This window comes from Cydia fagiglandana, chromosome Z, assembly GCF_963556715.1.
Source record: "Cydia fagiglandana chromosome Z, ilCydFagi1.1, whole genome shotgun sequence".
Taxonomy (NCBI): Eukaryota; Metazoa; Arthropoda; class Insecta; order Lepidoptera; family Tortricidae; genus Cydia; species Cydia fagiglandana.
The window spans coordinates 626,765-652,181 of record NC_085959.1 but is presented as its reverse complement, the minus strand read 5'-3'; the positions used below and the strand labels follow the sequence as shown (position 1 = coordinate 652,181).

At 39.6% G+C, this 25,417-nt stretch overlaps 1 protein-coding gene across 2 annotated transcripts in view; it reads left to right on the top strand.

The window, feature by feature from the left end:
* Positions 1-25,417, top strand: part of LOC134678967 (tyrosine-protein phosphatase non-receptor type 61F-like) — a 70,077-nt gene that overhangs the window by 3,308 nt on the left and 41,352 nt on the right. For both annotated transcript variants that reach the window (XM_063537725.1, XM_063537724.1), the window contains exons 3-9: positions 7,535-7,683; positions 9,732-9,845; positions 10,193-10,418; positions 11,203-11,352; positions 13,357-13,498; positions 16,525-16,645; positions 17,373-17,486. In XM_063537725.1, coding sequence (XP_063393795.1) covers positions 7,535-7,683; positions 9,732-9,845; positions 10,193-10,418; positions 11,203-11,352; positions 13,357-13,498; positions 16,525-16,645; positions 17,373-17,486 — 1,016 coding nt within the window. The remainder of the gene's footprint in view (positions 1-7,534; positions 7,684-9,731; positions 9,846-10,192; positions 10,419-11,202; positions 11,353-13,356; positions 13,499-16,524; positions 16,646-17,372; positions 17,487-25,417) is intronic.

The window sequence follows — 25,417 nt, the reverse complement described above, 5'->3', positions numbered from 1 at the left end:
CTATACCTGAACGTGACTTCGCACTGACATGCAGATTGATAGTAAAATATACAAAATACTTATTATAGCGGAATACATTTATACAACAATGATATATTTACTTATGTTGAGTTAGTCTGTCATGTCATAACAACATTTTAACTAGTTATCTTTTAATCTGCATTAAATTATTATACGTGAATTATTTGACTGGTTCTTCACTGTATGGCATAAACCTATCCCTGTCCAAGTCATATTCTAATCAAATATGAACCGCGAACTCTCAGCGGCCAGTACGTACAGCAAGAAGGTTATTAGCGGATTAATGTCGCTGATTGGTAGTTATTGACATTATATGCATTTCATCTACACTTAGCTATGTACCATTAGTGTAATAAAGATGACTATTATTTCGTTTACCAGCTTTGATTACAGGCTCTGTAAACGCGTCGTCTTATTCGAATGTAGGCGTAATTGTGTATGTGTGCTAATTTGGCCCGAGAATTTGAACGGTAATGTTCCTAAAGGCGGTATCCTTAGTTATATATGATCGCAGGTATTTCTTTACATATTCAATTGTATTTCCTTTTACATTGATGGGGGTGTCAAGGCTATTAGTCATTACCTTCGTTTTGCTTCTGTTCATTTGTAAGCCTACTTCATCGCTTTCCTTGTCTAGTGTCTGTAACATATTTTCTAGTTGTTTAGCTCTTTCTGCAAATATGATTATGTCATCTGCAAACCGCAGGTGCGTTAGGCGACATCCATCAATGTTAATACCATATCCAGTCCAGTTTATGTTTTTAAAAATATTTTCTAGTACGGCAATGAAAAGCTTGGGTGACAGAGGGTCGCCTTGCCTTACTCCTCTTTCAATTTTGAGTTATAGAGCTCAAATTTTATTTTTCGAGTTATAGAGGTAAATGCAGTACTTAATGGTTGTGAAGGGAATCGCTGGGTACTTACTTCTTCTTAGTGAGGTTAAATATTTCTAGTTATTTGACTTTGAAAGGAAGGGAATGGTATTTTATTTCATGTTAGTTAGGATTTCACCTTATCGAGGTTGACACAACTAGGAACCAAAAACTTTTGACACTCTCCAATCCATGCTGTGCTGTAGAATGATTGCTAGTTACATGGTCTCTCAAACCGCCAAGCGAGCATAGCTTAGAGAGCATAGCTTAGCGAGCATCGCTTAGCGAGTACATCTGAGCAATTTTATTGTTGATAGCTTTTATCTCTGTGAGTAAAGAGTGACGATTTACCCAGGCACAGGCTCTTCTTCTTTTGTTTGTTTCTTGAGCGAGAAAATAATTGATAGCTTCTAGCTTACTCGCCCTTGGTGGGACTAGTGCCTAATGCAGTGTTTATCTCATAAAACAACCGCGCTCTTAAATGGATCTTCGCCTTAAGGTCACCCATAACAATTTTTCGATAAGGATTTCTTAATCACTACACCTTATAAAACAAAGTCCCCCGCCGCGTCTGTCTATTTGTGTGTTTGTATGTTCGTGATAAAGTCAGAAACTACGTGGTTTTCACCTATCGATTAAAAGGTATATGTGTATAATTTGTTAACCCGTGCGAACCCGGGGCGGGTCGCTAGTTGTATATAAATTCAAGGGATTAATATTGGAAAGGTAAGCTGTAAACTTTTTTATAACTTTCTCTCCAACGATAGGCATGTTGACATGTAATGTAATAATGTAATAATCCTTTATTTCAGACAGTAAATTGCATTAATTTCTACAGTTCTTGCGTTTTTTTTCTGTCTGTGTGCCATTTATTGGCAAAAGGGCTCCTCCAACCTTCTCCATTCCTCTCTATCCTTGGCAACTCTCGTCCATGTGGTTCCTGCTGTGGCTTTGATGTCGTCCACCCATCTTCTAAATGGTCTACCTCTTTTCCTTTTCTTATGGCCTGTGAACCAGTTCATTATCGATTTCGACCATTTTTCTTTGCCTTTAATTGTATGTCCTGACCATTTCCATTTTAACTTTTTTATTGTTTTTGTGACATCTTTTGTTTTGGTGATCTTTATGGATTTTATCCGATAGTCGGACTATCGGATATGTTGACATGAATCGCAAATATATAACATGTTATGTTTTTACCATAGCAGGAAATATTAGAATGCTGAAAATCATATTTTGCAAGTGTAAATATGCATAATAAATTAATTAAAAATAATCAAAAGTATTTAAAATAATGCCCAGTATCACGTGACTGCAAACGCCAATCGGAGCGCGTGACGTCATGACATGAGAATCACCACAGACTAGTCGTCAAACCTGACCGTAATCCATACGACACCGCCAAAGAGTTTGGATGTTCAAAAACTGAATGTATTTTTTATTTCGACAATAGACATTTATTATGTACAAAAAATATTATTACATGATATAAAAATATATATTTATTTGTTATTAAATAAAATGTTATATAATATGATATTTCACCAAAATCTTTTAAATAATTTGGCTGAATGTAACTATCATCGCCATGTTGGCTGTCGGAAACAAAAAAAGTAAAATTTAAAAAGTTATATCTGCGCCACTAATATTTGCACTCACAATTTTAGTTGTATCATAATAATTCATCTTAAATTGTAATTGTAAGTGTTTTTGTGTGAAATCAGTTATTGTGATTCATTTTTGAAATGGTTTTATCATCGCTGAACGTAATATGTATACATATAGTTCGCAAGTAACAATATCATTCAAGTCAAAATTCGTAACTGCAACGTAAGTATCATGTAACAAATATTTGTTTAATACTCTTCTAGGGTCTTGATTGTTTTCTTTTACACATAGGCACTGCATAAGACATGTAAAACTTGTTATTCATTATTTTAGCTTATATATTTACGTAATACTGATCTTTTAGAAAGAGAGATAAATTAAATACTACAGCTTTTGTTTTACGCTAGGACTGACATTTTGGCTAGCGATGGGCGAGTCGAGTTATCTGATTCGAATAATCCGAATCAACCTACAGATGAGTTGATTCGAATCAAGACTATTGGCAATCCGAATCAACTCGGCCACTAAACTGACTGGTAACTTGGTATCCGATCCGCTGACTCGGCGAATGAATCGCCAATTCACCAACTCTCCGAGCCGAGTCAACGCTACGCTAAGGCCATTCAAAAATAAACCTTAATTCGATAGCCCGAAGGTTCTTTTTACAATAACTGCCGCGTGATTCGCCGTTTCAATCCGAGTTGACTGGTACTATGACCATTCAAAAATAAACCTTAATTCCGTAGCCCGAAGGTTCTTTTTACAACAACTGCCGCTTGATTCGCCATCCCGAGTCGAGTTCACTGGTAGTATGGCCATTGAAAAATAAACCTTAATTCGGTGTCCTGAAGGTTCTGTTTACAACAACTGCCGCTTGACTCGTTTGCGGCACCGCGGCCCGTGACCTTGTCGCGAACCACGCAAACCGTCGAGTCGAGTCAGTTCGAATTTCAACTCGGATCAGTGGCCGAATCGATTCGAATGATTCGAATCGAAAAAAAGTGGACTCGTCACATCGCTAATTTTGGCAGCAGTTTGTTAATTTATCTGTTCGTGACGTCACGTGACAGCTTGGAGCGTTTAGGTTCAAACATTAAACACTAAACTAATTAAGGTCTATTTAGTGTTTAAAATGAATGAATAAAAAATTTAAATATTTTTTTTTGTAATAATTACGTGTCTATCTATAAAATTAATATAGTTCTAAAAACTTGTCAACATGCCTATTCACCCACGCACAGGCTTTACGTAACCTGCTAATTATTTGAGCCCGTGATAATTTAAATATTATAATATTTACTAATAATATCTACAGTCAAGGTATTAAATATTGACAAGGCTGAATAGCCCAAAATATGTATGCACTAACTTGTACGATACGATGTACGAGAGATAACGTCGTGTATACATATTATTCACACTGTCCGTGGCCATATAATTTTAATCTATCTATCTATATAGCCTTTTATTTTATTTCCGATCTTCGGGTTCAAAAGTTTTTTTAAATGTTATAGTTTTTCTACAAAATGTCTCTCAGTTCGGTGTGCCTCTTGGCATAGGCCTCCTCCAACCTTCTCCACTGTACTCTGTCTTCTGCAACTCTGGACCAGTAGGGCCCCAAGGTTAAGCGGATTTCATCTACCCATCTTGTTTTTGGATGTCTTTGTTTTCTACTTCCGTCTCTTGGGTACCATAGGGTAACTTGTTTGCTCCATTTGTCTAATTTGCATCTCAGCATGTGTCCTGTCCACCCCCACTTTAGATGGTCTATCAGACTTAGTATGTCCATAACCTTGGTTTTTCTTCTTATCGCTGAGTTTGAGATTTTGTCCTTTAGCTTGACTCCTAGGATACTTCTCTCGATTGCCCTTTGACATTTTGCCAATTTTTCCCTATCCTTGGCTGTAAGTGACCACGTCTCACATTCATAGGTTATGCATGGTAGAATACAGGTGTTGAAAGTCTTTCTCTTAATGTGCATACTGATATCTTCGTTTTTCATTATTTCTTTTAAAGACCAGTACTTTTTCCATCCACAAGCTATTCTTTTGTTAACCTCCTTGGCCATTGAGTCTTTAGGGGAAATAATTTGTCCCAGGTAGACATATTCACTCACATATTCGTAGGTGTTTCCATTTGCTTCTATGTTTATCTCTTTGGTATTGGTCATCAGCTTTGTTTTGCTCGCATTCATTTCTAGCCCTACCCTACTGCTCATAACTGCTAGCGACTCTATCATGTATTTTAATTTAATTTTAATTTAATCGGGCACTCTTCTAATAGGATTATGTCGTCTGCGAATCTTAGGTGATTTAGACTGTTCTTCTTCTTCTTCTTCTTCTGTTTCCATTGATCTTCAGGCCATAAGCTTCCCAGTCCAGTTGTCTGAAGATATGTTTCAGTACGGCATTGAACAACTTAGGTGATAGTGGGTCGCCTTGTCTGACTCCTCGGTTTATTGGAAAAGGGGCTCCTTTCGATTCGAGTTTTATTCAACTATTGCTCTTTTTGTAAATGTTTTTGATTAATTCTATGTAGGTGCTACTCACTCCTTGTTCGCATTTAGACACTTGTACTATTGTTATGTGTTTAAGCACCAACATCCTGGACACTTCGGGCCTTCGGCCCTACGTGGAGCTCAACCTTCGGCTTTCGCATTTAGACACTTGTATTATTGCTCTGTGCTAAAGCATTAACATCCTGGACATTTATAGCCATCGGCCCTATGCGGTACTTGGCCTTCGGCCTTCGCACTTTGACATTTATACTATTGTTCTGTATTAAAGCGCTAACATCCTAGACGCATCGGGCCTTCGGCCCTACGCGGAGCTCGGAAGGCCGAAGGCTTCGCATTTAGACACTTGTATTATATTTCTCTGCTAAAGCACTGATGTCTTGGACGCTTCGGGCCTTCGGGCCTACGCGGAGCTCGGCCTTCGCCCTCGCATTTAGACACTTGTACTATTGTTATGTGTTAAAGCACTTAAATCCTGGACGCTTCGGGCCTTCGGCCCTACGCGGAGGTCGGCCTTCGGCCTTCACATTTAGACACGTACTATTGCTCTTTGCTAAAGCACTGATGTCCTGGACGCTTCGGGCCTTCGGCCCTACGCGGAGCTCGGCCTTCGGCCTTCGCATTTAGACACTTGTACTATTATCAAACTGCACAACGGGACTTAATCGCGTATCGAGGACGACGTTGTCCCCGTGGTCTCGGAGAAGACTACCACGTTGACCACGGGGACAACGTCGTCCTCGAAACGTCGGAGGTAAATCTTAAAACTTAAATACGCGATTAAGTCCCGTTGTGCAGTTTGATAATGTTTAATAATCGTGAAAGTTTAAATCAGTGACTTGTACTATTGTTATGTGTGCACTGACACCCCGGACGCTTCGAGCCTTCGGCCCTACGCGGAGCTCTGCTTTCGGCCTTCGCATTTAGATACTGGTACTATTGTTCTGTGCTAAAGCACTGATGTCCTGGACGCTTCGGGCCTTCGGCCCTACGCGGAGCTCAGCCTTCGGCCTTCGCATTTAGACACTTGTACTATTGTTCTGTTTTAAAGCACTAACATCCTGGACGCTTCGGGCCTTCGGCCTTCGCATTTAGGCACTTGTACTATTGTTCTGTGTTAAAGCACTAACATCCTGGACGCTTCGGACCTTCGGCTCTACGCGGAGCTCGACCTTCGGCATTTGCATTTAGACACTTGTACTATTGTTCTGCGCTAAAGCACTGATGTCCTGAAAGCTTCGGGCCTTCGGCCCTACGCGGAGCTCGGCCTTCGGCCTTCACATTTAGACACTTGAACTATTGTTCTGCGCTAAAGCACTGATTTCCTGGACGCTTCGGGCCTTCGGCCCTACGCGGATCTCGGCCTTCGGCCTTCGCATTTAGACACTTTTACTATTGCTCTTTGCTAAAGCACTGATGTCCTGGACGCTTCGGGCCTTCGGCCCTACGCGGAGCTCGGCCTTCGGGCTTCGTACTTAGACACTTGTACTATTGTTATGTGTTAAAGCACTGACACCTTGGACGCTTCGAGCCTTCGGCCCTACGCGGAGCTCGGCCTTCGGCCTTCGCATTTAGATACTTGTACTATTGTTCTGTTTTAAAGCACTAACATCCTGGACGCTTCGGACCTTCGGCCCTACGTGGAACTCGGCCTTCGGCTTTCGCATTTAGACACTTGTATTATTGCTCTGTGCTAAAGCATTAACATCCTGGACTCTTCGAGCCTTCGGCCCTACGCGGAGCTCGGCCTTCGGCCTTCGCATTTAGACACTTGTACTATTGTTCTGCGCTAAAGCACTGATGTCCTGGACGCTTCGGGCCTTCGGCCCTACGCGGAGCTCGGCCTTCGGCGTTCGCATTTAAACACTTGTACTATTGTTCTGTGCTAAAGCACTGATGTCCTGGACGCTTCGGGCCTTCGGCCCTACGCGGAGCTCGGCCTTCGGCCTTCGCATTTAGACATTTGTAGTAATGTTCTGTGTTAAAGCACTAACATCCTGGACGCTTCGGACCTTCGGCCCTACGCGGAGCTCGACCTTCGGCCTTCGCATTTAGACACTTGTACTATTGTTATGTTTAAGCACTGACATATTTATTGGACGCTTCCTCGCTTCGATTCCTTACATTTTATCCAAAAAAGTTTGTAGTAGTAGTTATCACTTTATTGCACACAACACAGGTTTACATAATATTTACAGAAGTAAAGGTACAAAGGCGAACTTGTAAATGTAAAGGATCTCTTGCAGCTAACCTTCGAGTAGATGAGGGGAGAATGCAAATTATATTAATTAGATTAGATTAGCAACTATATACATAAACGCAACATTTCACCGACAAAAACGCAATTTCTTTGTATTTGTCCATACTTCAAGATGGACTTCAGTGACCTTGACGTCACGTTCACTTATCGTGTCGGACTTTGACTATCATTTCTGAGTTTTGTATTGAATAAATGAAAATGAGTCATGTAGCGTATTGGAAATACTCGGAAGCCATCATGAACGATCCGACATTCCAGATGGAGCGAGCCAACCGCAAGTACATCCTGACCCAGGGCCCGCTCGCGTTCACCGTCGGCCACTTCTGGCTCATGGTGTGGGAGCAGAACTCCCGCGCCATCCTCATGCTGAACAAGATCATCGAGAAGAACGAGACCAAGTGCCACTGGTACACATTGTTTTACTGCCTACTCGTGGATTATTAACAGTTCCTAAACCAAACTATAATCGCACACTATGGGCTCCCGCATCATATACACGGTGTAACATGAGGAAACCGAATAATTTTAACCACGTATTTCTGAGGTTAAAAGAAGGAAAAAACGTGATATGAGTTTAGGTCAATTTCGGCCAGAAAAAAATACTTTTTAGTTTTGTTTTTTTTTTCTTCAATTTTTTGAAAGTATTTTTACACAAAAAATAAATGTTATTGGTAAACTTGTCACTTAAAATGAATTTTACATTATAATTTAATTTTTTTATTGTTTTAATTCAATTTATTTTCGTAAAACCTTCTTTTTGCAAAGTGTTACTTGTCACTTTTTGATATCTATCAATAAGGATATTTAGACTACGTCCCATAGCAGCAACATCAATAAGGCCTTTTAGACATGTAACAATAAAAACTTGTTTTTTTTTTTAATTAATATTATCTCTGCAACTAGGCGAATATCAAAAAAGTTTATAGGACATTTTTGTCTCTAAATATGATCTGGAATACGCTGTTAAAATTATTCGGTTTCCTCATGTTACACCGTGTATAATGAGTTCATTGCGAAACACTTTAGTAATCTATAATGAATTTATAAACTGAAATAGTTAACAGAACTGAGATGATAATATAATGAATTTGACGCTTTTCGCCGCGGTCAAATGACAAAACAAAGACATCAACGAGCCTCTTTTTCAGTAAATACTCACCTAATTCTGTTTAATTATTTAGGTTTTAAGTACATTGAAAAATATTCTAAGAGAAGTTATGAAATAAACATTATAATTTTAGATATATTGAATTAACAAATTGATAACATGTACAAAGTTTACTCACAGAAAAATTATTATGTAAAATGGTGATATAATCAAGCTTTTCAATCTCGAACCTTACTTGGGCCCCTCAGCAAGCTTCGTGGCCTAAACACTGTACTCGGCTGTAATCGAACTTTACTTGGGCCCCTCAGCAAGCTTCGTGGCCTAAACACTGTACTCGGCTGTAATCTAACCTTACTTGGGCCCCTCAGCAAGCTTCGTGGCCTAAACACTGTACTCGGCTGTAATCGAACCTTACTTGGGCCCCTCAGCAAGCTTCGTGGCCTAAACACTGTACTCGGCTGTAATCGAACCTTACTTGGGCCCCTCAGCAAGCTGCGTGGCCTAAACACTACTCGGCTGTAATCGAACCTTACTTGGGCCCCTCAGCAAGCTTCGTGGCCTAAACACTGTACTCGGCTGTAATCGAACCTTACTTGGGCCCCTCAGCAAGCTTCGTGGCCTAAACACTACTCGGCTGTAATCGAACCTTACTTGGGCCCCTCAGCAAGCTTCGTGGCCTAAACACTGTACTCGGCTGTAATTGAACCTTACTTGGGCCCCTCAGCAAGCTTCGTGGCTTAAACACTGTACTCGGCTGTAATTGAACCTTACTTGGGCCCCTCAGCAAGCTTCGTGGCCTAAACACTGTACTCTGCTGTAATCGAACCTTACTTGGGCCCCTCAGCAAGCTTCGTGGCCTAAACACTGTACTCGGCTGTAATCGAACCTTACTTGGGCCCCTCAGCAAGCTTCGTGGCCTAAACACTGTACTCGGCTGTAATCGAACCTTACTTGGGCCCCTCAGCAAGCTTCGTGGCCTAAACACTGTACTCGGCTGTAATCGAACCTTACTTGGGCCCCTCAGCAAGCTTCGTGGCCTAAACACTGTACTCGGCTGTAATCGGGCTTCTCATCCATACCCGTAATTTGTTTTGGTAAAGAGTTATACACTAAACAAGTTATGTAACACCAGTTCTTACGGTAGGTACAAGTTTAGTCGCTTTAGAAGCTAGCATGGTTAATTGTGTCGCTTAACATCGAACTCGGGTAAATCCATTCGACCCTCTCAGCAAATATCTACCCTATTACCTTTTCATAATACCAAAATCGCATGATCTGACATATGGATTTACCCGAGTTTGAAGTTAAGCGACTCAATTCTGAGTGATATAGTAATTTTCGTTATAGGTACTGGCCCCGGGCCCTCGGCGAAGACAGCAAGATGGTGCTCAAGGAGGTCCGGCTGACGGTGCAGCAGACACAGGAGCAGGACTTCAACTACTACTCCACCAGGGTGTTCAGGTGAACAATACTTTTCAAAATATCAGTGCCTCTCAAGCGTAACACTAAGCCAGGACCCTTCTGTTTTGCTCCGACGCACACAGCATAAAAAGAAATGAATAAGGGTATTCATACTTACAGGAGCCGTGAATTTTCGATGTCTGCCAGTTTGTGGCCTAAATAAAATATTCTACAGTTCATGTGTGCTTCCTTGTACAACTTTGGCAGATGGATTGTTGTCACATCCCAAATAAGCATATGTCAAAGTTTTGCTCGCTCGCAAAAATAATATACTCCCTATCGAAACATTTTCGCTTGCTGGGACCGATGTGCGATCTCCATCAACCACAACTAACTCTTTTTGACAGGATCGTGGACATGGAAACCAGCGAGTCCCGCGAAGTGATACAGTTCCACTACACAACCTGGCCCGACTTCGGCGTCCCGCAGTCCCCGCACGCGTTCCTCGAGTTCCTTCGGCGCGTGCGGGCTTCGGGCGCGCTGGAAGCGGACGCGGGGCCCGCGGTGGTGCACTGCAGTGCGGGGATCGGCCGGTCCGGGACCTTCTGTCTGGTGGACTCGTGCCTTGTCATTGTAAGTATAGATGTTTCGATTTGGACGTAATATTTTTTGAAACTTTGTATTTTGGAAAAAATGGTGAAAAATTGAATATCCACAATTCGTGCACACTGACGCCATCTTTTGGCTGATAATCGGCACCCCATCCCTAGACATCCACTTTAACCACGTCGAATTCTTTAATCTTTCCAATCGACATTGTCTTACACTTTCCTTGATAACTACACTGTCACTAAGTTATTTACGCGTATTACAATAGTTATTTGTAACTTTTAATCCATTCGTTGCCATTATTTTTTCTGAGAAATAAAACAACGCTTGAGGCTTGTAGGACATTTATTCGCGAATGGCGCATGACACATGACATATCTAAATCTAGCCTCCGATATACCTACATAACAAAAACCAAAAATATTACTTTGCTAATCCGCGAAAAGATAACGTGCTAGTCAATCAGTGCTAACCCGTTATACTTACTTGTGTATTTTTTACATGTAATTAATGTTTCCATCCTCCCACCGCAAGAATAACTACACAAATAAATATAACAAACCACCACCAAAAGAACAATACTCGACACGTGTTTCGCCTCTCTCCTGAGGATGCCTCGTAGAGAGGCGAAACACGTGTCGAGTATTGTTCTTTTGGTGGTGGTTTGTTATATTAGTTGACTAGCACGTTATCTTTTCGTGGATTAGCAAAGTAAAATTTTTGGTTTTAATTAATATGGATTTCCGCAAAGTAACGCCTGATTCTATTAACTATGATATGAATATCTAATTGTATCCGTTGTTTACAGATTGAAAACGAGGGCATAGAGAAGTTGAGCGTCCAGCAGGTTCTCCTGGAGATGCGGAAGGACCGCATGGGGCTCATTCAGACCCCGGACCAGTTGCGCTTCTCCTACCAGGCCATCATTGAGGGTGCCAAGCGACTCGACCCTGACTACGTTAGTTATAAACATAAACATAATGTTATAATGTATTTAAAAACACACTTATTTCATGGTTACATCCATATAAAACAAAGACTTAAAAATAGTGTTAGTTTACATGTGCCTGAACTAGGATTCCCTGTGTTTCAGGCGTGCTACTTGATACTTACTAACATTGACTAACTACTTCGCACGAATATATTATACACCTAACCCTTCCTCAAGAATCACTCTATATCAATAATGTATCTATTGATAGGTGAAGACCGTATGAAAATCCGTTCAGTAGTTATTGATATATACGTAGTTAAATCTTAACCTTTTGAACGCCTTTGACAGTCGGGACTTACGCGGGACTCCGTAAAGTTAAATTTCGCTGAAATAATCGTGATTGCCTGACGTGGCGTGGTGGCATATTCCTTCGCCGTCTGCCGTTCAAAAGGTTAAGGATGTGTTAAGCCCATGGGGCTCATTATACTGGAATCAGTTATGTATCGCTGCCATACATGACCCAAATTTTTTTTATTAAGCTATGAGCTTCATCACATCTGATATTTGAGTAATTCTAAGCATTTCTAGCCTGGGAGGCAAAAAGAAGCGTGCGTCTAGTCGGGGAGGGTGGGGTACAATGCAAGTGTCCTGACTGACTGACTGATTCATCAACGCAGAGCCGAAACTACAAAAGATAGAAAGTTGAAATTTGCACTCTAGATTACATTTATAAATTGTACAAGAGATAAGAAGCAATTTTGAGAAATTCAACCCCTAAGGGGGTTAAAAAGGAGATGAAAGTTTGTATGGGGTTCAAGTTTTATTTTAAGATAGGAATTTGAAACTTAGTAAAAAGATATATTATTAAAATACAAGAAAACTAATTTCAGCGTTTTTGAAAATTCATCCCCTAAGGTGGTGAAAAAGGGGTCGAAAGTTTGTATGGATATCAAAAAAAATTTCGAACGCGGGACTTGAATCTATGTATTTGGGGATATTATTAAAAGACAGGAAAAGTAATTTCAGCGTTTTGTAAAATTCATCCCCTAACAGGGTTAAAAAGGGGTTGAAAGTTTGAATCCATTACAAATCCAAGTAGACGCACATTTCTTATTGCCTCCCAGGCTTGAAATGCTTAGAATTACTCAAGGAACATATGTGATGAAGCTCATAGCTTAATAAAAAAATTTTGGGTCAACTTTATAACTGCTTCCGCTATTACCCCTTACTGCGCTTTACACACACACACACACACCAAAATGAATACTTATAATCTCAAAAAGTGACCCTCACACTCGCTCCGTTCGCTCAGCGACCCAAAATGAGACTTGGCCTCCGACACAAGACAGCGCCACTTTTCTCGGTCCTGTGCGACCTCTCGCCAATTGCTCGCCCAATCATAACCTACGGATGAAGCGTGGACACTGACACTCAAGTAAGAAAACATGCTGCTAGTGGCCGAGAGGAGGATCCTCCGTAAGATACTGGACCCAAAAAAAAGACCGGACGGAAGCTGGTCAGTCCTTAAGAACCGTGAGATCGAAGTCCTAGTGGCTGAACCTAACATCATCTGTGTCTGCGGTGCTGTCAGATGATGGACGAAAGTTGATTGTGATCTGATTTTCCTAAATTTTGTAAATACATTATGTATTCTGTAATCTGATGTGTACAGTGATTTGGTTTCGACTGTAATGCTGTATATTGTTTTCAAATAAATAAATAAAAAATCATGGGAGAGACTAAAGCTCACAGACTCCGTTGGTTGGGCCATCTCGAGAGAATAGATGAAGATCGGAACGTGAAAAGAGCATACGTGGGCCGTCCAGCAGGAAGACGTCCTATCGGACGCCCCAGGTATCGCTGGTGCGACATGGTGGAGGCGGATCTACGCGAACTTCGAGCCTATTTCAAAAAGTTAATTAATTTTATACAGAATGTATGAGTGATGGGTCCTGTCTGTGTAAGATTCAAAAACTGGAACCTTTTTAAATTTATTCCATACTAATTTTTAACAAAAATATTTTTCAGAAGGAACCTCAAATGGAAGAAAGCATATACTCATCAGTGCCCGACGAAGAGGAGCCCCCCCCGCCGCCCCCCCCGCGCGGCGAGAGCCTCTCCAGGGCCCCTAAGAGGCCCCTACCCTCCATACCCGTCAGCGCTTCGCTTGGTAAGTACATGAGGGAGGGTCCGGAAGCAAATGCCTACGCAAAATGGATAGATATACTGTAGATAAACTACAACGCGAATTGTCTATGAGTCAAAAACCTACAATAGTTAACCTCAAATGGACAAGTTTGATCGCCGCGTCAGTCTGTGTGTATGTTCGCGATGAACTCAAAACTACTGACAGAATTTTCATGTGGTTTTCATCTATCAATAGAGTGGTTTAGTAGGCGTGTGATTTGTAAAGGTTTTGTGTAACCCTTGCGAAGCCGGGGCGGATTTATCTACCTACAGTATAGTAATTTTGCGTAGATATATATAGACTTCTATAGACAACTAGGCGGGCCCGCGGCTCCGCTCGCGTAAATGAAATAAAGAGTTTGTCTTATGTTTAGTTAAATATCGACATTATTATGTATTCAACCCTGCCAGGGTTCATAACTCTGTGATAGGGACTTCTTATTTGTAACCGTTATTTAGATAACTTAATTCGCATATTTTTCAATAAATAATGTCATTTGAAAAAAGGCAAGATAATATTTTTTTAAATTATTATTTATTTTTATAAGCTCAGTACAGTCAGCAAAAACGTTCATTAGATAAATTTCCGCCTTAAGATGAATGTGGACGACCACCGCCCATAAATCGCCTTTTCATACAATTTAAAACGTAGGTAGTCCCCATTTTCCTTTCCGGGTATTAATAATACTTACTACGGTGTACTGTCGGTCTTGCAATTGCTCTCGCCAGTCGCTATGGCCGAGGTTGAGCAGGTCTTGAACAACGACATCGTTTTTGCGGTACCTAGGACGTCCAATCGGATGTCTCTCATTTCGTTGTCCCAAGTACGCTCTCTTCACGGCTCGATCCTCTCCCATTCTCTGTGTCCGAGCCACGGAAGCTCAGCCGCTTTGGTCTCTCCAATACCCAAATATATCGCCAAATATATCGGAACACATCCTTATTTCTATGGCAACAAAGTTATATTACGATATATTTGGCTACTTTAGCCGTCACTATCTATTTCATACTGACTGTACATACGCAGGTTTGTCAATGTCAACCTTATTTCGCCGACGTCAATGCCCTTTGTTTACCATTTAGCCACCAGTTTCTGGACGATTTCCTGTAGGCAGGAGGTAAACAGCTTTGGAGATAGTGGGTCGATTATCCTGTCTGACTCCTTTTTGGATGCAGAATTAGGGCCGGAAACTTGCAGTACTTTCCGATGGTTCCGATGAACTCGTGCCTATAACGCTGCTCGCGTTGCTTCGCTGTGTGGCTAACGATGTGTCTTGCACTAAAGATGCGCCGACCCTGGGGTCGCTCCTTTTTTCACGTAGGCATTATTGTCCTAACTTATTGATAGTTTTTTGCCTCAGAACACTCAGAGCCGCTTGTCTCTACGGCTACTGGTACCTACTCGTATGTATGTACAAATTCGTAGGCAGGCTCCAAATTGGAATATTTCGCTCGTTTAAGTTTTGCTGCCTTTTCGGCGGCTGCTCCGACTCGCCCTGTGGCCTGAGGTGTTAAGGGGCAAGTGTGCTTACACACGTCGCATCCCAAATGAGGCTGTGTTTTCGCGCTCACGGAAGCAGTGTCAATTTAGGCCCTGAGACTCCAACACGCCTGTCGGATGTCCAGCGTCCAGTAGCATCCTGAAGTAGCTGCCTTTATAAGCTTATTTGGTCCCCTAGAAACCATTTCATTAAATTGTATGATGCACATGCAGAGCACTGAACGGTTTTTTACAGTAAAGAACAAACTTGTAACTAACCTTCCCTCAACTCAAGCTGCACTTCACAAACATACTTTGCATGCAGCGTACCATGTGAGCCAAGTACGAATGACGGCGAATAGACTTTTTCAGGATTCCGTACCCAAAGGGTAAAAACGGGGACCCTATTACTAAAACTCCGCTGTCCATCTGTAAGTCCGTCTGTCCAAACGTACAGAACTGGTAAACACCAGGCTGTATTTCATGAACCGTGATAGCTAGGCAGTTGAAATTTTCACAGATGATGTATTTCCGTTGCCGCTATAATAATAAATACTAACAACAGAATAAAATACATATTTAAGTGGGGCTCCCATACAACAAACGCATTTTTTATGCCGTTTTTTGCATAGTGGTACGGAACCTTTCGTGCGCGAGTCCGACTCGCACGTGGCCGGTTTTTGTGAATATATACATATATTTTTAAAATAGATACACATTAGATACTGAACATTTACTATGATTTACGTGCTTCTTGGTCTATAAAATAAATAAATAAAACTAAGCCAACTTCTGAAACATGGATCTCATAAACTGCTTAGCCGATTTTGATGCGGTTTTCAGTGTATTATGAAAAATGTATTTAATTTTATGGTTTAGTACTTTTTTCTAAACATTAGTCAATGTGGAAGACACTATTTGCACAAATAAACCGTAAAAGAAAAAATAGGTTATCAATCTTTTCACACTATATTTGTATAAAAATATTTTGTTTTTATTTTTTTTATAATAAAAAAATTACTTTTCTTTCAATTGACACCAAATTTAACGAAATCGTAGAAACTTGTAGATTTTTTTTTCTGTTTTTAATAGACCTCGCTTCACCTCGGCTCCTAAAGGACGAAATTACTGGTTCTTCGAAAAAAAAATGTTTTGATGGGCCTCCACTATCATCGTGCAAAGCGGCTTGCTTTCCTCCTAAAGTGCAGCTTTTTTTTCATAACAAGCATGACTACATCCCATCCCTAGACATCCACCTTAAACTTTTTTTATAAACCATACACTTCATTCGTATCTTTCCATCATAAGACGAATGCCCGTTTTTATATCATTAATAAAAGATGTAAGGCTCTTCAGGCCCAAACTACGACGAAAAGATCTCCATATTGCCTATATATAATAGCACCGCTCTCTCTGGTTAGCCTTAAGGTTGACTGGAAGAGAATGCCTTTTCTACACATTATATATATATATATATTTAAATTATTATTATTGCACATATATATATATATATTTAAATATGCTTACAGGCGACATGCATCAGTTTACCGCGGAGGCGTCTTCTGACGACAGCCTGCCTGCCTCGCCCGCGCCGGACGCCTCGCCCGCCTCGTCCGCCGACGACGAGGAGGAGCCGCCTCCGCCCGAGAGGTGACTACACCGACTCTAAGGAGACTAATTATAATACATATAACCCAATTTGTTTCATAACCACACAAAGGAGAAATAAGCGTGCAAAAATATATAACTTCGAATCACTGCAGAATGTCGGTTAGCTGCGAAAATCACTCGTTATTTTCTTATGTCAGAGACCATTTTCTGGATTATCCGACATTCGGTAGTGATATGAATTCGTTCGAATACATTTTTATGCGTTTCTCTTAATGGGCGGGTCCACACATCGTTGCTTATCATGAACAGTGGTAGAAGTAAAAATGGGGGTCCCTTTGTTTCCCATAAAGTTTTAAGTCATAATGTATTGTTTGACATATTATCGTTAGTCATAAAACTCAAACCGTTAACTTTTCGGGATTTTCCTAAGATTATGCTATAGATAGGTTAGGTTAGGTTAGGTTTGTTTTGTGGCAATCCTGAAAAGTTACGCGTTTCTGAGAAAAACCAATTATGACTAAGGAAAATTCGGACAAACAATACATTATGACTTAAAACTATTTGGGAAACAATAGAGACCCCTAAAAATGAAATGCTATTGCATTTATTATTCTATCTTTTACTGGTAAGATTTAAAGTCGAATGGCATTTCATTTTGTTTTGTGTCACTATTCATGATAAGCGTCGACATAACTAGAATACATTCTGTTATGGTTTAACAAACAGTGGTTGCGGTGAAAAGCTTAACGTTCGCATTATATTCCAGCGGCGGCGAGCCGGCGGCGGCGCTGCGGCGGCGGCGCGTCCGCGAGCTCGCCGAGCGCGTCTCCGCCGTCAAGCGGCGCGCGCGCGACGCCGAGCGCTGGCACCACCTCAAGAGGTCCTTGTACAAACCGCTTACCATCACCTTCGGCGTCATTCTGGCCGGCATTCTCATCTATGCTTACGTTAAACACTAGATATGTCCGTTACTGGGCCCGGCATCTATGCATGTGCTACGAACTCGGCTACGTGTTGACAATAACTAGGCCCACTGTTCTACGTCACAAACTAGATTTATACAGTACCTTAAACACCCCGGTAGTATCATACACATGTCAAATACTTGCTCTACGTCACATTCAAACGCTGAGTGACGACACGACCACATCTTACTCGCCGGCATTGTGTCCGTAACTGGGCCCGACACGGGTGGCCAAAAAATAAGCGCATTCCCGTTGCCAGAGAAGTTTTGGGATTGTACGGAGCAACGTTTACTATGGGACCAATCCCGAAATCGCGAAAAAAAAAACAACAGGTGGAATACCTACCATCCTAAAACACGTATCATGCATGTGTCAAAAACTAAGTCCATTCTCATCTCCACGTCGATATAATTATTGTATCATTATACAAGAAAGAATGTAGATAAATTAATAGATCAAACAAACTGGCAATAGGCATGTTGACATGAATCGCGAATATATAACATGTTATGTTTTTTTTTACCATAGCAGGAAATATTAGAATGCTGAAATCATATTTTGCAAGTGTAAATATGCGTAATAAATTAATTAAAAATAATCAAAAGTATTTAAAAGTATCACGTGACTGCAAACGCCAATCGGAGCGCGTGACGTCATGACATGAGAATCACCACAGACTAGTCGTCAAACCTGACCGTAATCCGTACGACACCGCCAAAGAGTTTGGATGTTCAAATACTGTATGTATTTTTTATTTCGACAATAGACATTTATTACGTACAAAAAATATTATTACATGATAAAAAAAAAATATTTATTTGTTATTAAATAAATAAAATGTTATATAATATGATATCTCACCAAAATCTTTTTAATAATTTGGCTGAATGGAACTATCATCGCCATGTTGGCTGTCGGAAAGAAAAAAAAATTTTTTAAAGTTATATCTGGGCCCACTATATTTGCGCTCACAATTTTAATTGTATCATAATAATTCATTTTAAATTGTAACTGTAAGTGTTTTTGTGTGAAATCAGTTATTGTGATTCATTTTTGAAATGGTTTTATTATCGCTGAACGTAATATGCATACATATAGTTCGCAAGTAACAATATCATTCAATTCAAAATCCGTAACTGCAACGTAAGTATCATGTAACAAATATTTGTTTTATACTCTAGGGTCTTGATTGTTGTTCTTTTACTCATAGGCACTGCATAAGAAATGTACAACTTGTTATTCATTATTTTAGCTTATATATTTACGTAATAGTGAACTTTTAGAAAGAGAGATAAATTAAATACTACAGCTTTTGTTCTACGCTAGGACTGACATTTTGGCAGCAGTTTGTTTATTTATCTGTTAGTGACGTCACGTGACAGCTTGGAGCGTTTAGGCTCAAACTTTAAACACTAAACTAATTAAGCTCTATTTAGTATTTAACATTAATGAATAAAAATTTTAAATATTTTTTTTTGTAATAATTACGTGTCTATCTATAAAATGAATACAGTTCTAGAAACTTGTCAACATGCCTATTACAGCACCACTCAATAAATAGTCTTTTAATCATCAAAACGCACGCCACAACCGTTTGGATCCAAGTCATTTTACCGTCACAAGACTTTCATCTATGCACATGTCCAATACTGGGCCCGATGTCAATTACTTATGTCCAATACATGACTCGTCGTCCAATGTCGAAGTCAGCCAATCGTCATGTAAGGGATCATCCATTAATTACGTCACACGAATTTCTAGGTTTTTTGACCCCTCCCCCCTCCTTGTCACATTCGGTCACATTTTGCTAATCCACCTGGTGTGACCACAGAATAACTAATACGTAGGCAACTCTGAAAGTTCTTAGAAAAGGCTACTTAGAGATCATATAACAAAAAGAGGCATATTATTTATGAAAATATAACTCTTTATACTTTTTTTGAGGTAAGTATATGCAATTTGGTCGTTATCTGTGTTTCAGGATTGATGGCAATTTGGAAATTCTACGTCGAGCGATATTCCAATTTCGACCTAAGAATTTTTTCGTATTACTATTTATAACGATTTTCATTGTGGGCTCAGCCAACAACAGAGTTACAGTAGGCTTCAGTTATAGTTTCATAATGAAGCCTAGTTCTTGTCCGTCTGTTTATTTTTTAAATTACACATTTAATCGCTTTTGTAGTTATTCAACGGATGATCATAGAGAAGCATGTCATTCGAGAGTGACGTCAAAAGTTTACATCGCACAGTTGTGCGGTTAATAAAAAAACTGGCAAAAAATTGTATATCAGTAGTTTTTGATATCCCTCAGTATTCATATGACACTGTTAAAAAAATCTTGCTTAAATTATTTAGTGTCAAAAAAGCTTGAATCCCGATGGGTACCTCATGAATTTCATACAAAACCTCCGAGGACCTAAAATCGCCATACAAAAAAGGCATAGGAAGAATGAGCTGTGTGCGCTTCAGGGTAATCCTATCCTAATGAAAATTTGTACGCGTGGTCAGAAAGAGATAAAGCACGCATTAAAATAAAGAGTAACGTCCTAATTACTTCAGCTTTTTCTATTCTAAACACTTTCAGTTTGCCCCTCGTAGTACTACCGTACAGAAAATTCACTCTTTCACAAAAGTCACATTTAGGTATAAAATTATACCTATACTCGCCGCCTGCAAGCAAAATTGAAACTTATATACCTACGTAACCGCGCACGAACCGTGAATCTTCCTTGCGCGCCGCAGTTTTATGACCGAGCTGTGAGTGTTGGCACAGGGTTGAAAGTTGACAAGTTTTTGTACCTACCTATACCTACCGATTTATTATTTTTAAGATTAATATGTAGGAATTACAAATGTTGATTCTGTAAACATATTTTTATTATCAGGAGATAGTATGTCTGATTCTTACGGAAGTAGGTAGGTATGCCACAGCCGTATTCCTTTGAAAATATGTCGGTCAGTGCCTAATATTGTTTCGGGGCCTCCAATAATCATTTTAAATTGGTCTAAAGCGCTTTAGTTTTATGCAAACAAAACGAATTAGTTATCGAATTTGATTACTTAGTTTATGTTGTGTTTCAAAGTTTAAATTCACCTTTCAATATCATCCGGAATTTAATAAAATGTTATTTCTGCTTGCCTGTTCTTCAGACATCCGTAAACAGAACAATATCTTTTTCACCTCAGCAGCTCGAACAAGGGTACTTTGCTTCTTAAAAACAGTGAGCAAAATGCGATTTTGCTCACTGAGTCATTTTGTCTCACTCAGTGAGCAAAATCGCATTTTGCTCACTGAGTGAGACAGAATGAGTGAAATCTATGTCTACATCTTTGATTTAGTTGAAAATGATACTAAACTTGACTTAGAACCTAAACTTAAAGAATTATTAACCTCAAACGTCGCAGACGCTTAAAACCCCCCCACCCCCACCTGCATGAAAAATCTGGGTGGCTCCACTTCTTAAATCCATCCTTGGTAGGTCAGGAAATGAATGCTCAAAAAACGTTGTAGAGGGAAATGCTAGGAACACAATTTTTGACTCCGTAACTTTGTTTGAACTAGTTAGGAGGTGAACATATCAAAAGTCCCCGGCTGTAACCCCGGTGCTGGGGGGTAGAGGGGGGTAAGAAGGTCGAATTTTTCGGTTTTTCATTGATATCTTGGAAACTTTGCTTCTTAGCGACATGACTACTAAGACAAACCGAAAGCTGATAAAATTAGTTACAAGTTTTATCCAGTCAATTTTTTCGATATCTTGAATAGTTTTTGAGATACCCGCTCTTGAAAGTTTATTTAGGGATTTTAATTTTATCTTGATATCTACATCAGTGAAGCTGTTAGGCCATGTTTGGTATCATTTTCGTATAAATCGGGGGTGCTGAATTCATTTATGGTATCACATTGACACTATTTCGAAGTAAAACCAAAATTTAAAAAAACATATTTTTTTAAATCCCTCTTCACGCTAAACAGCAGAACCAATTTCGTTGAAATTTGGTATAGAAATAGTTTCAGTCTCGACAAAGGACATAAGATAGTTTTTATAACCAAAAACATCTTTTGAGGGTGTGAAAAGTGGGTGGAAGTTTGTATGGAGAGTCAATAACCGCTGAACCGGTTTAGATGAAATTTGGGGTGGTATACATCTGTGATTTAGATGAAAATGATACCAAACATGACTTCAAACCTTACCTTAAGCAGTATTAACCTCAGGAATTCAGTTTCGTCGACGAAGTTGAATTCCCCCCATACTCCATTTCACAACTTTAAAGGATGATTATTGAGATAAAACATATCTTATGTCCTGTCTTGGGACTCGAAATATCTGTACACCAAATTTCAATTAAATCGGTTGAGCGGTTTAAGCGTGAAGAGGAATTAAAAAAAAAGATATTTGTTTAAAGTTTACGTGTTTTTTCTTAGGAATGGTGTCAATGTGATACCAAAAATGAATTCAGCACCCCCGACTTATACGAAAATGATTCCAAACACGGCCTAAGAGCTTCACTAATGTAGATATCAAGATAAAATTGAAAGCCTTAAATAAACTTTCAAGAGCGGAAATCTCAAAAACTATTAAAGATATCGAAAAACTTGACTGAATAAAACTTGTAACAAATTTTATCAGCTTTTGGTTTGTCTTAGTAGTCATGTCGTTAAGACGCAAAGTTTCCAAGATATAAGTGAAAAACCGAAAAATGAGACCTTCTTTCCCCCCTCTACCCCCCAGCACCGGGGCTACGGCCGGGGACTTTTGATATGTTCCCCTCCTAACTAGTCCAAACAAAGCTACGGAGTCAAAAATTGTGTTCCTAGCATTTCCCTCTATAACTTCTTATTGCTTGGCCTATGGGTCCTAAGGACCAATCCTGCTAAAGGAAATCTCTTGTTCATGCAACGCCGTGGTTGACCTTTTTTGCTCTGAGCAAACACAACTATTAGTAACACAAAACCAATTAGGAACGAAAATTACCTACTTCCAAAACCTCATTATTTAAATTAACAGCGAATAAATAAATATAAATTAATTTTCGGTTACTGATGAATAGTGATGAAGTTAAAGTGACGTCACAATGTGTGTGACTACCCCCTCCCACATGTCACAACATGTCACATTTTCTTGACCCCCTCCCCCCCCTAAACGTGTGACGTAATTAATGGATGACGCCTAATGAACGTCGGTGTGCAATCACTGTCGGGGCGGCCAAGGTGTTCACTAATACTTTTTATTTTTATTATAATAAACTGATCGGCGATTGGCTCTAGTCACACCTGATGGAAAGTGAAGACAGAGCCTAAGAGGGAGCTCACCGGTTCAGTAATGGCCTATTCACTCTAGCTTTAAAGAGACCGAGGTCATATTTCTCAGGGAATACAGATGACGGGAGCGCATTCCATTCCTTAGCCGTCCTTTTTTTTTACACCCACATCAAGTATTACAGTGAGATCAAACTTAACCTAAAACTATACAATTAAATCTAAGAATTATACTAATTAATTAACTATAACTATAAAACTACAAACAACACGGATCTCTTTTTTTATAATGAAAGAATGAGTAACAAAATATAAAATTATTCACGTATTTACGTTTTTTTTTCCATTATTTAGTTTTTGAACGCGGGTAAACGGTCATTAAAAATGTCGATGTCATCCCTTTCTTTTATAGCGGAGTCAGTTATGAAGTTGACCCAAAAAAATTTTATTAAGCTATGAGCTTCATCACATATGATCTTTGAGTAATTCTAAGCATTTCAAGCCTGGGAGGCAGTAAGGGGAGGGGGGGTACAAAGATGGCCGCCACCCGTCATCATTCAAAAAAATCTGTTCTGGTCCTGGTGGCTACTATGGCAAGATTGGTATCATTTTCGTATAAACCGGAGACGTAGAATTCATTGCTGATATTTGTTTTTTTCAGCTTCATAGTAATTTTACAAGAAAAACGTAAAAAGATGAAAATTTAGGATGGAGATATTTGCTTTGAGAGCTAATAACTTTTGTATAGTAGCCAAAAATATCATATAAAAAATACTATAATAAAGCGTAATTCATGCAGATTCTAAACATACACACGTTGAGTAATATTACTGCGGTCACGCAGCGCGGGTAGTTGGACTTTCGTTTATCTTGCGGACCGTCGTTTATCTTACAAAATGATCGAGTACGAGTATCTACGTAGGTATGCTTACTTTGCTAGATTTTATGATGACGAATAAAATACTTTCATCCAGACATAATTCATCATACAGACATAATTTTATGCACTTTAATTTTAATGCACTTGCAACGATTTGAGTGGGGCCTAGTGTTATTTGACCGGTGTTTTCTGTAAGGTGGAGGTAAGTACGTACTTCCCCAGTTGGGCTCTGCTCGGATAGATCTGGAATGACATCCGCTGTGCTGTGCCCTACCACACAAAGCGAGATGACATTTACAGTGCCCATACCTCTCTTTTGAACGTAGTTTAAGGATATACCCGGGTCCAAAATTGGGTCCGAGAAATAACTATTATAAATGAATTTATTCTAATAAAATAGCGCTCTTATTTTTGCTTAAAACACTATTTATGAGAGAAATTGTACTACTTAGGAAGAGGCAAAATATTTATTTTCACGATAATTTTCATGCTATAACTCACTTTAAGTAATTTTATAGGTACTTACTTGTTGTTTTTAATATATAACTTCAACCTGCACATAACATTCATTTGGACTTGATTTTGTTTGATATTTTACATTTAATATTTGCTTCAGGTTGGTGTGGTGAAAAATTCTGTGTTTCACTCGGCGGCAAATTTTGTTTAACCCTCGTTCTTTGAAACCCTTACAACGCTCAAGATTCCATTTTTCGAACTACTCACTACGCTCGTGGTTCAATTTTGAAATCTTTCGCTTGATCGGGTATCAATATTAGCACGAGCGGTTAAACAATAACTTTGCCCCCTTGTAAAACAAATAACTATTATGCGGAGAGCTTACATTTAGAAATCATAACAGCTATGTATATTTGTCATACTAATATAGGTTATGCAAGTATGACTTGGTGACAAACCAACGAAGCCCCGCCTCGCGGGGCTTCTATTTTCTGCTCTGAGGGATAAAAGGTAACTAACGAACCTAACCCAACCTGAAATTGCGGTTGTACATGATCTTATTTGTTAAGCGAGCCGCCCTCCTCTTTAGACATGGGGATACCTGTGTCTATTTTTTTAACCTATACCAGAATTATGTCTGTGTACTGGAAACTGCGGACATTAAGTATACAGAAAGCATTTTATTCGTCATCATAAAATCTAGCAAAGTAAGCATAGTTACCTACGTAGATACTCGTACTCGACCATTTTGTAAGATAAACGCCGCCTAGCGAGAGTTCAACTACCCGCGCTGCGGTCATTTAATAATTTTTTCACCATCTTTTTGCAGTAGGATATTACTATAGTACATTGTAGGAGAGGACGGAAAACCGCTAAAAGATGGACGAGTGCGTTCGAGGGCCGACACGTTAGTGGAGGCCCTCGAATAATACGAGACCATCTTTAGCGTTTCCGGCCGAGGCATTACATAGTGCTTTTCACGACTACTGCGAGGAAATAAGAAAACATTTGCATAACTATAAGTACTAGCCCGCGATTTCTCTGGTAGCAAATTACTAGCCACTGCCTGTACTGTCTCTTGAATTTCGGTACCTAGGTGCGTCAGCGTAAGAATATCATTTTCTTCACTAGAAGAACTCATTTTTATAGCGAGCGTAGATACGAGTTTCTTATATTTTTTAGTCAAACACAATTTACACTATCCAATTCAGTAAGTATTTTCAGATCCCGCTTTTTTTACCACTTTTAAG